Source organism: Helianthus annuus, chromosome 7, assembly GCF_002127325.2.
Source record: "Helianthus annuus cultivar XRQ/B chromosome 7, HanXRQr2.0-SUNRISE, whole genome shotgun sequence".
NCBI classification, from domain to species: Eukaryota; Viridiplantae; Streptophyta; class Magnoliopsida; order Asterales; family Asteraceae; genus Helianthus; species Helianthus annuus.
The window spans coordinates 19,369,063-19,385,994 of record NC_035439.2 but is presented as its reverse complement, the minus strand read 5'-3'; the positions used below and the strand labels follow the sequence as shown (position 1 = coordinate 19,385,994).

At 36.9% G+C, this 16,932-nt stretch overlaps 2 protein-coding genes across 2 annotated transcripts; both read left to right on the top strand.

The window, feature by feature from the left end:
• The first annotated feature begins 7,290 nt into the window (after nt 1–7,290).
• On the top strand, nt 7,291–12,391 carry LOC110868068 (molybdate-anion transporter). Its single transcript, XM_022117154.2, has 8 exons — nt 7,291–7,741; nt 8,596–8,740; nt 8,839–9,007; nt 10,166–10,436; nt 11,143–11,408; nt 11,516–11,731; nt 11,823–11,925; nt 12,023–12,391. The coding sequence occupies exons 1-8, from the start codon at nt 7,591–7,593 to the stop codon at nt 12,067–12,069; spliced, it is 1,368 nt and encodes a 455-aa protein (XP_021972846.1). The 5' UTR covers nt 7,291–7,590; the 3' UTR covers nt 12,070–12,391.
• A 1,354-nt stretch (nt 12,392–13,745) lies between these two features.
• LOC110868067 (protein yippee-like At4g27745) lies at nt 13,746–15,700 on the top strand. Its single transcript, XM_022117153.2, has 3 exons — nt 13,746–14,050; nt 14,241–14,373; nt 15,200–15,700. The coding sequence occupies exons 2-3, from the start codon at nt 14,281–14,283 to the stop codon at nt 15,425–15,427; spliced, it is 321 nt and encodes a 106-aa protein (XP_021972845.1). The 5' UTR covers nt 13,746–14,050; nt 14,241–14,280; the 3' UTR covers nt 15,428–15,700.
• The last annotated feature ends 1,232 nt before the right edge of the window (nt 15,701–16,932 follow it).

The window sequence follows — 16,932 nt, the reverse complement described above, 5'->3', positions numbered from 1 at the left end:
TTGTTCCCATTTCCACTTGGGAATCTCAGGTTGTTGCAGAAGTCCTGAAGGCTTCTGGTATTCAGCTTTAACCTTAGCACACGTTAAACACTTGCTCACATAAACAGTAACGTCGCCTTTCATCCTAGGCCACCAATAATAATCTTTAAGATCTTGGTACATCTTATCCGCTCCTGGATGGATAGAGTACCGTGATTTGTGTGCCTCATCAAAAATAACTTTCCTCAAACCACCAAACAGAGGAACCCAAATCCTTTTCATAAACCATAATGTTCCTTCCTCGTTTGGCACTAATAGCTTCTCCATCCCACAGAGATATTCTTCTTCAAGGTTTCTTTCCTTAAGAGCTTCTTTCTGCGCGGTACGAATGCGCGGAGAAAGATCTGTTTGGATGATCATCTCCAAAGCCCTAACCCTTATGGGCTTGATCCTCTCCTTTCGACTTAGGGCATCGACAACCACGTTCGCCTTCCCTGGATGATACTTGATCTCGCAGTCGTAATCGTTCAGCAATTCGAGCCAGCGTCTTTGTCTCATATTCAGCTCTTCCTGGTCGAATATGTGCTGCAGACTCTTATGATCTGTGAAGATTGTACACTTTGTACCATATAAGTAGTGTCTCCAGATCTTCAATGCAAATATCACTGCGCCTAGTTCCAAGTCATGCGTGGTATAGTTCTTTTCATGTACTTTCAGCTGGCGCGATGTGTAAGCTATAACTTTCTGGCGTTGCATCAACACGCAACCCAATCCTTGACACGAAGCGTCACAATATACCACAAAATCATCTGTTCTCTCTGGTAGTGCTAATATCGGCGCATTGCAGAGCTTGTCTTTTAACAGCTGAAACGCTTCTTCCTGTTTGATTCCCCAATCAAACTTCTTATCTTTCTGCGTGAGGAGTGTCAGTGGTTGAGCGATCTTTAAAAAATCCTCAATGAACCTTCGATAGTAACCAGCCAAACCCAAGGATTGACGAATCTCGGTTGGCGTCTTTGGCGTTTCCCAATTCTTGATTGCCTCAATCTTTGTTGGATCCACATGAATCCCATCTCCATTCACCACATGTCCAAGAAATTGGACTTCACGTAGCCAAAACTCGCACTTAGAGAATTTGGCATACAACTGTTCCTTTTTCAGCAACTCCAAAATAGCTCTTAAGTGTTGTTCGTGTTCGTTCTTCGTCTTTGAATAAATCAAAATATCATCGATAAACACAATCATGAACTTATCCAAGTACGGCTTGCAAACTCTGTTCATTAGATCCATGAAAACTGCAGGCGTGTTTGTCAACCCAAACGGCATAACTAGGAACTCGTAGTGTCCATAACGAGTCCTAAAGGCTGTCTTCGGGATACTTTCCTCTTGTATCCTTAACTGATGGTATCCAGATCGAAGATCGATCTTAGAGTAAAAGCTTGAACCTTGCAACTGGTCAAATAGATCATCGATCCTTGGCAGAGGATATCTATTCTTGATAGTCAACTTATTCAACTCCCGGTAGTCGATACACATACGAAAACTACCGTCCTTCTTCTTGACAAACAGGACCGGAGCTCCCCAAGGTGAGAAGCTTGGTCTGATAAATCCTTTGTCTAGCAACTCTTAAAGTTGTGTCGACAGTTCTTGCATCTCAGATGGGGCAAGTCGATAAGGTGCCTTAGCCACAGGCGCGGCGCCTGGAACTAAGTCAATGCGGAACTCCACTTGCCTTTAGGGTGGCAATCCTGGCAAGTCCTCTGGAAAGACTTCAGGATATTCCCTCACGACAGGGATGTCTTCGATCTTTGGTTCAGCAGCTTTCTTATCTACAATGTGCGCCAGGAAGGCAGCACATCCCTTCTGTAAACACTTACGGGCTTTCAGGCAGTTGATGATTTTTAAAGGCGTATCACGCTTCTCTCCATGAACCACAATTGGTTCACCATCATCGGTTGGGATGCGAATGATCTTTTCGTGGCAGACAATTTCAGCCTTGTTGCTTGATAACCAATCCATTCCTACTACCACGTCGAAGCTTCCCAACTTGACTGGTAGTAGATCCAAAGCAAACTCACGCTCTCCCAACTCGATTACGCAACCTCTGACAACTTCATTGGCTTCTACCAACTTTCCATTCGCTAATTTGATTGAGTACGGGATATCTAATTTAGTAGCAGCTAACCCAAGCATAATCTTAAACTCTAATGACACGAAGCTATAATCGGCACCAGTATCAAATAAAACGGATGCAAAGCGTTGGTTTATAGGGAACGTACCAGTAACAACATTGGGATCCTGGCGCGCTTCCCTTGCTTCGATATTAAAAACCCTTCCCCGAGCTTGGTTCAACTCCGGGCAGTTTCTCTTAAAATGCCCAATATCACCACGGTTAAAACAACCCATTCTTTGACCATTTCCTCCTCCATTCCCAGCTTGATTGTTGTTTTGATTTCGATTCACAGTACCAGCTTGATTCGCACTGTTGCCTCGATTTCCATTCCCTCTGTTATTTCCTTGTGCACGATTTCCATTTCCACCTCAGTTATTGTTTCTATTTCCAAAACCTCCTTGGCCACCCCGGCCAGCATTAGCCCAACAGTTATCCTTCAAATGTCCGGTTTTTCAACAAGCTTCGCATACTCTTGACCCACACCGGCCAGAATGGTGACGCTGGCAGGTGTTACACTTGGGATGTGTACCCATATATCCCTTTCCTTTCTTTCCAGTACCAGTTGTAGCTTGGACTGGTGCGCTTGGTTCTCCTTTCCTGCCCTCACTGCTTGTGCCTTGTTTGAAATTCGAGAATTTTCTTTTGTTACCCCCGGACGACTCTACGTGAGTCTCCTTCTTCTTTTGCTCAACATCAGAAAACTTGTTTAGGCGGATAGCCTCCTCAGTAAGAGCCACGCTCAGATCGATTGCCTCAGTGATTGTTGCCGGCTTTGAAGAGGTCACCATACTTATGATTTGAGGAGCTAAACCCCAAATGAAGCGCTCGATTCGCTTGAATTCCGGTGTAACCATATAAGGTACCACATGAGACAAGTCGTGAAACCTTTGAACATATTCCGCAATTTTCGGACCTTCCATCTTCAGATGCCAAAACTCAGTTTCCAACTTTTGTATCTCCGCACATGAACAGTACTTTCTGCGCATGAGCTCTTTCAGCTCGTTCCATGTCATTGCGTAAGCTGCGGCTTCACCAAGAGTCTGAACTTGTAAGTTCCACCAGGACAGGGCTCCGTCCAAGAATAGCCCAGAAATGTAGGTAACTTGCTGGTCTGGAGCGCACTTGCTCATTCGGAGAACTGATTCTGTCTTCTCAGCCCATCTGACAAAAGCAACAGCACCTCCGGCGCCGTCAAAGTTTACAGGCTTACAGTCAAGAAACTGCTTGTGTGTGCACCCTGCACATGCGTTAGAATATACAAATGGTATTAGCAAACGTGCTAGAGATGTCCAATTGTATCATGGTATGCCTTAATGACTTAGTATTACCATGAGGCGGATTGTTATTGCCATGGTTTTGGGAGATATTCCCACTGGTTTCCGTCTGCGAAGCAGCATATTGCGCAATGGCGGCAGCAATTACTTGTTGGAGTTCTGCCTCGTTGGTAGGCATGCGCGTCTGGCGTCTTGGAGGCATCTTCTAAAAGATGTGTTCACGTAAGTCAGGCCATAGTAAATAAAGGTATACGTATATAACGATAGTAGTAATACATAACATCTCATGTTATAAATAAACCAAACACATAACATCCCGTGTTATAAATAAATCAACCACATAACATCTCATGTTATAGAACATAAATAATCAATCAAACATTACATGTGATGAGAATACTACAATTGCATTGCCATAAATCGAGACCACAATGTAAAGTTTACAAGTACATAACTGTATCATGTAACATCAACGACTAAGGGCTACATCACCCCAATCCAAAATATCAAATCAGTGTCAACAATATCCAATGTACATAACAACGAAGTCAGGATCAATATGTAGTCTCCCAAAAGCTATGCAATCTGTGCAATCGCCGTCTTCTCAACAAAAGTCTACCCGTGCCGTACAAAATAGCCCTACGCTGATGGCGGTGGAGGAGGGGGGAAATAAGAAAAGAGCAAACGTCGCATGTGAAGCCAATCCTCCTCCATGGCTCGATGAGAACGCAACAGATATGCTATCTGCTGCTCCTGAGTCCAAAAACGAGCAGCAGAATCGGGAGATAACGGACGAGGAGGGTGTGATACCGCAGGGTGAGTCGGGCACTGGCACGGTGGTCGCTGAGCTCTCTCATGCTCCTGCACGCGACGAGTCAGTGCCTCCTGCTGTATCATGAAAGACCTGAGAATATCCTCTGTGGAATAACCCATGTGATAAGGATGATAAGGATCGGATGGCGGCATAATGGGTGGCGAAGTCCAGAGAAAAGGCTCACTAGATGGAGCAAAGGATGGCATAGCAAATGGTGCAACAGGGGGAACCACAGTATGATGAGAGATCTGTGGTACAAACTGATCTCCTCCAGTCATGAAAGGTGCATGGCCAAAAAGCTGACGAGATGACTCCTCTCCAGGACGTGGTGGGGGTATGTCCTGGAGAAATGTAATAGGAAGGTTTGCGCGTTGCGCATCAGTGACGTGTGCAGGAAACAAAGGTGCATCGATAGGGGCTGAAGCAGGTGCTGAAGCAGGTGTAACAGGTACCACAAAAGACGGGTATTCATCATCATCGTCACACCCTAGATTGAATGCCATCGACCACGACGTGACGTACACGTTTTTGTTTTTTAAAATCAAAATTTAGCGATATTTTCCATTTGTCGGGACATAGTATACTGTTTTCTTTATTTTAGTGCTTTTACAACCAATTGCCATTTGTTCATTGTCAAAGTCAAACCAATATTATTTTACAAAAGAATTACAAGAATAAAGAAATCCAGGTAGTTCAATTACCAACAAACACTAATCACTTGTTTCTTGAAAAAAAAAATATACGCGTTTACTATTTTGCAATCATCCTACTAAAGAAAAAAAAGTTAAAAACAAAGATAATTCAAACCATGTATTAGACCTGGTAAAAAAAGCCTATCCATTCTATTTTGGGTTAATATTGATATTTTAAATTTTAAGATGGGTTAAGATGGGCCAAACAAAATTAGTCACTAGGTTAGGATGAGTTATGAAGTGGTGGATAAAAAAAAGAGTAGGTCAGGATGAGTATGAGATAAAATCCAAACGGGTCAGGATGGCTATAAGATAAAATCACTAAACTAATTACCACTGATAGATATCTCCCGTTGTACTCTCCCATTGTTCTTCGTTTAAAAATAATAAAATTTTAAAAATAATAAAAAATCAAAAAAATTGTAAAAATTCTAAAAAATTATAAAAATTCCAAAAAATTCTAAAAAATCAAAAAAAAAAAAACAAATCTAAAAAATTATAAAAATTCAAAAATTCTAAAAATTCTAAAAAATAAAAAAACCTAAAAAATCAAAAATTTTTAAAAAATAAAAAAAAAATCATAAAAATTCTAAAAAATCCAAAAAATTATAAAAAATAAAAAAATTATAAAAAATCTAAAAAATTCTATAAAATCAAAAAAATCTTAAAAATCTAAAAATTCCAAAAAATTCTAAAAAATCCAAAAAATTCTAAAAAAACCATAAAAATCATAAAAAAACTAAAAAATCAAAAAATTCTAAAGAATCAAAAAATTCTAAAGAATCAAAAAAAATTTTAAAAAATCAATAAAATTCTAAAAAATAAAAAAAAACTATAAAAAAATCAAAAAAATTCTAAAAAACATCAAAAATTTTCAAAAAAACCATAAAAATCCTAATAAATCAAAAAAATTCTAAAAATCAGGAAAATTCTAAAATATAAAAAAATCATAAAAATCCAAAAAATTCTAAAAAAAATCCAGAAAATAAAAAAAATCAAAAAGTTCTAAAAAATAAAAAATAGGAGTTTTTAGAATTTTTAGATTTTTTTAGAATTTCTATGATTTTTTCGATTTTTTATAATTCTTTTGATTTTTTATGAATTTTTTGCTTTTTTAGAATTTTTTAGATTTTTTAGATTTTTTTTTTATTTTTAAGGAATTTCTTTGATTTTTTTTGATTTTTTTGGATTTTTTTACAATTTTTTGTATTTTTGAGAATTTTTATTATTTTTAGCAGTTTTTTTGAATTTTTTAGAATTATTTGGATCTTTTTGAATTTTTATGATTTTTAAATTTTTTTTTAAATTTTTAGAATTTTTTGGATTTTTTTTGGATTTTTTTGAATTTTTTGATTTTTTATAATTTTTTTGAATTTTTGGATTTTTTTAGAATTTTTATGATTTTTTAGAATTTTTTGATTTTTTTAATTTTTTTTGTCTTTTTAGAATTTTTTTGATTTTTAGAGTTTTTTGGATTTTTTTATAATATTTATGATTTTTTATAATTTTTTTGATTTTTAGATTTTTTATAATTTTTTTGATTTTTTAGAATTTTTTGGATTTTTTTAATATTTAGGATTTTTTTTAATTTTTTAGAACCCAACTTGACTCATTACCCATCCAACCATTTTTTTTAAATACTCATCCTGACCTATACTTATCTTAACCCAAACCCATCTTGACCCATTTACCCAAACCCATCCAACTTGCCCACTTTGCCACCACTAATTACGGCTGTAAATAAGCTTGCAGCTACTGAAGAACAACTCGTTGATTAGAACAGATAGTTTTATCGTTTGCCAGCGACTGAAGAACAGCTCGCTAAAAACTTGAATCCATTAGAAAATGTAGTTTTATGGTATTTAGTGTTTGTTAATATCAGGCCCATGAGCCCGATTTATCACTAATGGGCCCGGTTTATCGCTGATAACAATAAATTGGGCTCATAAATCAGATACTAAACCATGTGTAGTGGAAGACACCCCACCATTGGGTAAAGGGGCGTAAGCACTTTACTTGCTAGAGGGTTTTGCGCCATGTGGCAGTCCTGTTAGAAATGAGACATTATAGGGCGTTTTTCTAAAATAGGTGTAGTGGGGATGTGCGTATTGTGGGACATTATGTTAATATAATAAAATTAAATAAAAACCATCAAACAAATCTTACTGGCCAAAGGTAAACCATCAGGGAAGTCATTGGGCTAAAGGAATGAACAAGGGCGTTGAAAAAAAGAACGCCAAACCATTTTTTTTTTTTTTTTGTAAAAAATGCCCAAATTTATTTCCACTACGGGTGGCCTAATAAACATAAACGCTAAATACCATATTACTACATGTTTTAATAGAGTCTAGTCGAGCTTAAATGAGCTAGAGTCCGAAACTCAAGCTTTTATCGAGACTCATTTAATAAACAAGCCCAAGATGAGATCGGGTGGACTAGCGTACGGCCCTACATCACATGCATACCCCTCACCGACACCCTTTGGCTAGAATGTTGAGTGGTTCCTGACCCATAGATTTGGATCGCATTGCTCATTGCCGGCTGTTGATATATAAATACAGATTTTTGCTCGATCTCTGGTTTGTGGGTCTTCCAATTTTCCATTCACACACACAGACACACAGATCCAAATTGAGATCGAAATTGAGATCAAGAATCATGGAGATTTTCTACTGGATAGTGTTTGGGGGATTAGCTGCTGTTGTTGCAACAATGGAGCTCAGCAAGAACAATAAAGATCGAATCAATACTTCTTCGGCTTTCAATTCTTTCAAGAACAATTATCTTCTTGTCTACTCGCTCATGATGGGTATCTTTATTATTACATTTTTATTTGTTCTACATTGTTGTTTTTATGTGTTTGTCTGTCTGTCTGTCTGTCACTAATTGTTCTTGATTTGGGCTTTTTTTGTGGTTTTGGGGTTGATGAGGTTGAAATTGATCTGGGTTTTTCAAGATTTGAGTTGGGTGTTGATAAAGTTTGTAACTTTATTGGATCTAGGCTGTTGATGTTGAAATTTACAGTGAATCTTTATGAGCCTTTGTTTAATTTAGTAAATTAGTGATATTTATTCTTTGGATCCATAATGTGTTGCTAGTAATTATATATGATAACACAATGTTCTTGTTGACAATATTTACTCTAAGGGGACTAGGGGTGGAATCACTAGTGATGGATTCCATCACTCCCACTATCCAATCAACTAATGCCATGTCATCAATCCAATTTCCATCACTAGTGATAGAAATGTAGGAGGGGTGGAATCACTAGTGATGGGGATTCCAATATACAAGTATTATGCACAATGTACAAGTCATACCCTATAAAACTCAAAAGTTTAACGCGTGCTCAGGTTAACGCGTTTACATTTCCACGCGTTATGAATTGTGTGGCGGCGGTGTTGCGTTGTTTTTTAACGCGTTAAAATGGGTGATCACGGGGGTGCCCCGAGTCCTCTAATCAAGATATCTCATATGCTCGATTCGCTACACTTTGTTTCAAGTTACACGTTTTTTCGAACGTCAGTGAGCTTGAGGTGGCATGTTCGTCGAGTTCATTATCTATTTTAGCTGTTATTATTTGATTTATCATCGATCTTTAAGTTTGTTTGTTAGTCGTTATTCTATTAAGCTTATTTGGGGCAAATTTTATGGTGGTTGTAGCTGGTGATTGGTTGCAGGGGCCGTATGTGTACTACCTCTACACCACATACGGTTTTGGGAAAGGGGATATCGGGCAGCTATTTATTGCTGGATTTGGATCTTCCATGCTGTTTGGGACAATTGTTGGATCTTTAGCTGATAAACAGTAATTTCCCATTTCAGTTGATCTATTTTCACTATTTTTTTTAAGTTTATGTGATTATTATTTTTATTCTAACTCAAAATGTATTCTTCTGAACACAGTGGTCGAAAAAGAGCTTCGGTTACTTACTGCATAACTTACATTTTGAGTTGCATCACCAAGCATTCACCTGAGTACAGAGTTCTGATGGTGGGGCGTATATTGGGAGGGATTGCAACTTCTCTTCTGTTTTCGGCCTTTGAATCATGGCTCGTTGCTGAACACAACAAGGTGAGATGTGTGTTTAAATGTGGCTTTTTGCTGTTTGAAGTTGTAATAATAAGATGTTTGAGTGTTTGGAAAATTTGGATTATCTAACGAATTAGATGAAATGTCCGAAATTACATTTTTGTGATAAAAAAAAGAGTTAACGTACTCAAATTGTGTTAAAAGAAAAGGCAAAAGGCTTGGTTTAAAAAAGCGTGCCTTAGGCGCGGCTAGGTGCGAGGCGACCTAAGGCGCAAAACCAAAACGCCTTGTGTGACATAAGGCGCAGAGTGTACAAAAGATGCAGGTGAGGCACGCTTTTTAGGCTAAAATTTGACTTGAGGCGCAGGTGAGGCGCGAGCCTTTTGTACATGGGATGTTTTTGAGCAGCTGAGTGTTGTAGAACAAGCTTTTTGTTTTTTTTCCATTTTAAAACCTATACAAAACTTAATTATAGCTAAATCATAGGTAGGGGATGCTAAAAACCTATTGGATATATAAAGTAATTTATATAATCACTTTGCGCCTTGCATACGAAAAGCTCACCGCTTTTGCGCTTTGCGCCTCGGTTTTAGACCTCGTCGCTTTTGTGCGCTTCCCGCTTTTCTAAACCAAGGCAAAAGGGTAACTTTATTACCCTTAATAAATAAAAGTTGTTATTTCACATCGTCATTAGCCGAATTTGTTTATCCAAACAATAAAAACTGTTTGTCATGATTTCATTTCGCAATTATTATGTTAGCCGGTTTTAGAACTCAAATCCAAACACCCCTTGTATGTATATAGATACATGATTTATGCTATAAGATAATAGCGTAAAGTACACGAATGGTCCCCGTGGTTTACCAAAATTTCGGATTTAGTCCCTAACTTTTGAAAAGTACATGGATGGTCCCTGTGGTTTGCACGTTGTAACGCATTTAGTCCCTAGCCAACAAATCTAAAGGTGTTAGCATGTTCAAGTTAGAGACCAAATGCATTACAAAGTGCAAACCACATGGACCATCTGTGTACTTTTGGAAAGCTAAGGACCAAATCCAAACTTTTGGTAAATCGTAGGGACTATTCGTGTACTTTACTCAAGATAATATTATATGAAAGACAAGGGTGACCGACCATAATGTAGATGCTCAATGTCATTATTATGGTTTTCGGTTCTAACTTATTTTTGTCACATTGCAGAGAGGTTTTGAGCAACAATGGCTATCAATAACATTCTCCAAAGCAATATTTCTTGGAAACGGGCTCGTTGCCATATTGGCAGGTTTATTTGGGAATCTATTAGTGGGTACATTGGCTCTTGGGCCCGTGGCTCCTTTTGATGCAGCTTCCATCTTTCTTGCAATCGGCATGGCTGTCATTATATCAACTTGGACCGAAAATTACGGTGACCCGTCAGAAAGCAAGGATTTAATGACCCAATTCAAGGGAGCTGCTGTAGCAATTGCATCCGGTCTCTCTCTCTCACCCTCACCATAAATACATACATATATATATGTGTGTGTGTGTGTATATATTGAAGGGAACAAGCTTGAGTTGTGAGACCTTGAGAACGTTTTGATCCAAAGGATTTTTTGAAACTTTTTTTGACGAAAATCGTTTTCTTTTATGAAACATTTGCAAAAAAAAAAAAAAAAAAAAAAAAAAAAATTCGTATGCGACTTCTTACGGCGGTGTAAAAAATAACGTTCTGGGGCTGCTGACATCAGCAGCAATTTACACCGGTGTAAATGAAACTTGCGTGTCGAATAAACGTCGTCTCGACAATCTTTTTCCAATTTTTTTTTTCACAGATCTCTTAGTTATGTGTTAAAGTTAAATTATGTGTGCAAAATTTGGTTGACAAACTCACACAGGAAGTAGGAGTTCTCACAACTCGGAGGGGTTCTCATAGGAAATGAATCCTATATGTATGTGTGTGTGTGTGTGTATGGGGAAGGTTAACGTACAATAGCCCCTTAACATTCTACGGTACGTCGACTTCATTTTTAAAATACACATGTTATAATACATAATCACACACGTTACTTGCATAATTACACACGTTTTATTGATGGTTGCGTACCGTCGCACATTAAGAGCCTTTTGTATTTAAACCTTTCACTATATATATATATAGTAACTACTAAATTTTCTTGTTTCATTACTTGTGATATCAGATGAAAAGATAGCATTACTGGGTGCAATTCAATCTCTATTCGAAGGTTCAATGTACACTTTTGTGTTCTTGTGGACTCCTGCTTTGAGCCCAAATGACGAAGATATACCACATGGTTTTATTTTCGCTACTTTCATGTTATCCTCAATGTTAGGAAGTTCTTTGGCTTCTCGGCTTTTGTCCCAAGCAACAGTTAAAGTTGAAAGCTACATGCAAATCGTTTTCGTCATTTCTTCTGCATCCCTCTTGCTTCCTGTCATCACAAGCGTACGTAACACTTTCTTTAACCTTTTAGATATAAACTTTTGACCCAGGTCAACCCATTTTTAGCTAGGTCAACATCAACCCGGTTTAAATTCGTTTGTTTTCAACAGTTTTTGGTGGCTCCTTCTCAAGAAAAGGGTGGAAGCATAAAATTTGCAGGGTGTATCCAGCTGATCGGATTCTGTGTATTTGAAGCTTGTGTTGGTTTATTTTGGCCATCGATAATGAAAATGAGGTCCCAATACATTCCGGAAGAGGCTAGAAGCACGATTATGAACTTTTTCCGAATTCCCCTCAACGTTTTTGTATGCATCGTGCTTTATAACGTGAGTGTTCTCTCTATCCCTCTCTATATAAGCGCGCATATACATTCAAACCATTACTCAAAATTTTGTGTTTTGTTTTCTTTTTTTTAAGGTTGATGCGTTCCCGATCGCTGTAATGTTTGGAATGTGCTCCGCTTTCCTCTTCCTTGCATCCATGCTGCAAAAACGCCTTGCAGGCGTTGCGGAAAGATCTAGTATGTTCTATAAAATCTACATTCCACCATTCTTTCGTTTCTAAAATCTAAAGTCGGCTTTGTTGGTAAATTGTTGAATTTGTTTGTATGGTTTCAGGACAAGATAAAGTGCGGGAATTGGAGGCAGAACCGCTCAATATATAATGCGTTAAGTTACATATTCGGTTTTATACGGAAGAGGTCAAAGTCAACCAAATGTTCTTCTTTAAAGGTGTGTGTAATGTGCAATATATTTTGTCTCTTGGATATCAGATGATTTCAGAGGCAATTGGTGATGAAGAAAATGAATGATAGATTTGGTAGTTCTTTTTGAAAATAAGGAATTTTGTATACCATTAAGATGAGAGTATCCTGCAGTTTCCATAGTTGGATTAAGCATTAATTATGTTCATTGTTTAATCTGTATTTCTAGTACCCCAAATTGGTTAGATATATTATGCATGCTAAATTTTTACAACTTGTTAGATATATCATGTGCGTTAAAGGTTTATGATTATGCTTCTTGATTGTTGTAAAACTCAAAATAACTCATACAAATTCAGTTAGTTTATCAAACAAACAGGTTAACCTAAAACTATACGGTGTGGAGGGGCTTAAAAATGAGGCGTTATGTGACATGTGGACGACACGTAAGCACACGTCAGAAATGGGGGGTGGTGCGACAACGGGAGGTGTGGGCGGGGCGTGGAAGTGTGGCGTTCTTCGACTTGTGGCACAGTTTTTTATTGTTAAATTATATTTAAAAATGATATAAAATCTATTTAATTTAAAAAAACATTAATAAATAATTAAACAAATAACATTATCAAAACATTATATAAATTAAAAATAAAAAAAACATGCACACGAAATAAATAAGAAAAAGATTACATAATTAGTATAAAGCCTAAAAAATTAAACATTATTAAATAAAAAAATCTAATTATTTGCCACGTGTTTGGATCTTTCACTATCCAAACGGAGAGTCCTAAAACGAGACGAAAGTGCGTCCACGGTTCGATGGTGTCACCCCTATGGACGCAAAAGTGTTGGAAAATTAAACAAAAAACGAACCATTCGAGCGATTACGTGGCGTGTAGTGGCTAAGCGCTTCGACCCACGACTTTCATAACGCGATATCTTTTTCTTCAGTCTACGGAATCATTGCCATTTTTTGAAAATTTTGTTAGCGTTTGTTAAAGAAAGGTGAGCATTTGAGAGAGTTTGTAAAAAATGGTAGAAATGGGGTGATTTATATAAGAAATGGTAAATAAAAACGCCACAAATCCACGCCTACACCGTGTGTTCTAAGTCGATTTAGGTTAAACTCAACAAGATTCAAAGCAATTGGATTGAAATGTGTCTTTTGAACCTGATTCCTTTTATGTATCCATAAAGGTTGCTACTATACATACACCCCCAAAAAGGTGGATTTATAGAATGCACACTCCCTCCCTTTGTCACATCAGTCATTTCATCTAGTATACATGCGTATATATCGAGTATACATGCATATAGATATGCTATACGGGCGTTTAACCATGACAATTCCTTCTATATGGTTATCTAACTCATGACAACTTCTTTTGTATGGCCGTTTAACCTATGGTGGTTTCTTTTATACAGTCGTGTCGTTTAACCCATGATGATTCCTTCTATACGCCTGTTTTACGCATGACGGTTTCTTCTATACTATCGTTTACCCATAGCGGTTTGGTCGTCTAACCCATGACGATTCCTCACAAAAAATCAATCAAATTAAAAGAGGGTACACTACCTTTAGCCCCTCATTCACCTACCGACATGTTAAAGAAACCCCAATGATGATAACAACCGAAAAATAGACCAAAAAAAGAAAAAAATGTGGGAAAAACAATGGATAATTCAAAAGGGGTCGGCAGGCAAACAAAAAATGATTAGAATGACACAAACCAGAAACAAGAAAACCCTACAATCTCTTTGTTTATACTTCTGAATTTCACAACACCCACGTCACAGATTTGAAAGTTTCCGTGTAGATAATAATAATAATAAACATTAATATTAATATTAATATTATTATTACTATTATTATTATAGTTTCATACCAATGAATTCACTCTTCAGATCCTTATGTTCTTCACTTTCAGCTTATTTCACTTACTGGGTACGCTTTCTTTCATCCAAGATTCCATTTTTCTTATTGTTCTTGAGCTTAATTTCATATTTATCAATTACCCATTTCGATTTTCATCGTTTTGTGTAATAAATGAAAGTTCTTTGGTCAAAGAACTGTTTTTCTTTTTGTGCAAGGATCATCTAATTTGGGTGTTTTGTTCATCTGATTGTGCTAACAGATTTGATCTTGAAAGTATTGGGTGTTCGATTTGATCATTAATGGCGGAAATGGTGGGTCCCAGGTTGTACAGTTGCTGTAATTGTAGGAATCATGTTGCCCTTCATGATGATATTATTTCTAAAGCTTTTCAGGTTAGAAAAAATGATTTTTTTTTTTTAATTTTTTTTAATAGAATTGGTGGTTGTTGAAGTGAGTGTGTGATGAAATTGTTGATTTTGCTTCTTTGATGATCAATAGCGGCTGTTATGACCATATTATTAGAATTGTTTGAATTTATTTGTATTCTTTATGTTGATGTTTCGTGTTGGGCAAAATATAGTTCAAGAAATATATAGACCTGTGATAAACCGATAAACACATGTACATGTTACTTTGTTTAAGTATGATGCATAAGGCAGTTATGTAACCGTGAATACGCTCTTTCTCTGCCGCTATATCTAACCAATTTGGCCAGCACTACGTACAAGTGCTAATACGGTACTCTACTTAAAGTTAGTTCCATAGTTATTAAAGGCGCGAGGCGCATTCAGGGCGATTTGTTGGGCCCGGGGCTTTATCTGCGCCTAGGCGCTCGCTTTAATAACTATGACATGAACCATAGTTATTAATGGCGTGAGGCGCACCCAGAGCGATTTGTTGGGCCCGGGGCTTTATTTGCGCCTAGGCGCTCGCTTTAATAACTATGACATGAACCATAGTTCTTAATGGCGTGAGGCGCACCCAGAGCGATTTGTTGGGCCCGGGGCTTTATTTGCGCCTGGGCGCTCGCTTTAATAACTATGGTTAGTTTTGTATTGAACCGACGCACCCCTGTGTGTGTGTATACTGGAATTGGAGTAGAAAAAAGTATCATAGATAAAAAAAAGGGATGAAATGTTAGGTAGCAGATGAACTTTGTGAATACGATATTATAATGGTACTTAATCTTGAATTATGATTGTTATGTTTTGATGTTAGGGGAGGAACGGTAGAGCGTTTTTGTTCTCTCATGCAATGAATGTTTCTATGGGAGCAAAAGAAGATCGGAACCTGATGACTGGGCTCCACACGGTTGCTGACGTGTACTGCTCCGATTGTCGCGAGGTTTTGGGTTGGAAATATGAACGCGCTTACGAGGAATCACAAAAGTACAAGGAAGGCAAGTTCATTCTTGAGAAGTCCAAAATCGTCAAAGAAAACTGGTAACTAATTACTTAACTAATAGTCCTATGTAACTAATTTCTCGTTTCATAAGTGGGTGAAAAATGTATGTTTCTTTAGTGTTCATGATATCCAATAAGCTCGTATCAATTCATCGTCGATTCTTCTATCTCATGGAAATCTGTATTTAAGATGATGGGATTTATGAACTTTTGATGTTGGGTGTTCAGGTTTTCTGTAAATTAATTGGTGTAAATAATCTTAAATACTTTGTATATATGTAGATTTTAGAGAATTGCCAGGGTTATGTTGAGTTGATTTTTATACTTTTGTTTGATATTGTTGATCATGATTTAAGTAGTGTTCTAAGTAGTTAATATCCCGATATATCAACCGATATATCGGTTATCGGTCCCCTGCCAAGATAGTGGTACAAAATATTGGTCAGAATATCGGTACCGATGATATCAGCGAAATTGTCCGATATTTGACAGATATAGGACTGATATTTGATCGATAAATCACTGATTTTCCCGATATCAGTACCATTCTTCTTATTTCTACTGTTCATTTTTCTTCTTATTGCTGCTATTAGTGTTTTAAGTCTTAACTGTTCGTTGTTACTGTTAAATGTTAGTGTTTTAAGTCTTAGTCAGTTCTTACTTGTTACAATTGTTAGTGTTAAATTGCTATATGTATAAATTTAGCATGATATTAAAATTACCGATATCCCACCGCGATACCCGATATCCGATATTTTACCGCATTAACTACTTAGGTAGTGTTCAAAGTCTTCATGAAAATAAACAAACAAAAAAAGCATATACAAGTAACAGAACCTCATGAATATGAAAGTATATGTATAGCACTTGTGTAGTAATAGGGGAATATGAAAGTTTTGTGAGCATGAAATCATATTACCATGATAATGTCTATTGACATGCATAGATAGGGCTTTCAAGATTTTTTGTCAACATTTACTCAATTTGCTAGTTATTGATCCTCTAACCCTTAAACTCCGGATTCACTTTTTTTATTTTTATTATGTGACTCGCATGCTAACACTTTTCTTCACACAAAGAAAACCTTCCTAGCCTCAAAGTTTATTAAGGTTTCACTAAATCATAAACCTATTTGCACAAGGGTTGATTATATATTTTTTTTTTTATTTTTTTTTTATTTTGATTTGATACTTTCCCAATAACTTAAGTCAATCCCATTGTAGATGTCAATCTATGAAGGAATGAATACCTTTCAACCTATTTTTGCTAGGTCTCGGTTTTCTTGTGGTCGGATTAGTATTAAGCATGCTTGGCTTTAAAAGCGCTTATTCTGATGTTTTTTTTTTTATTTGTGAATCCAAGAGTCGAGGGCACTAGCATAACGGAGCCTATGTGATTACTTATTCCCGTCGTTCCCTTCTAGCACGCAACTTATCGCTAACATGGCAATGTACTATCATTTTCCATGTACTTCTCACAGTACTTTCCTACTATCATTCTTGAATGTAAATGGCAGGTACAAAAAAATACAACAAAAATCAAACAGAA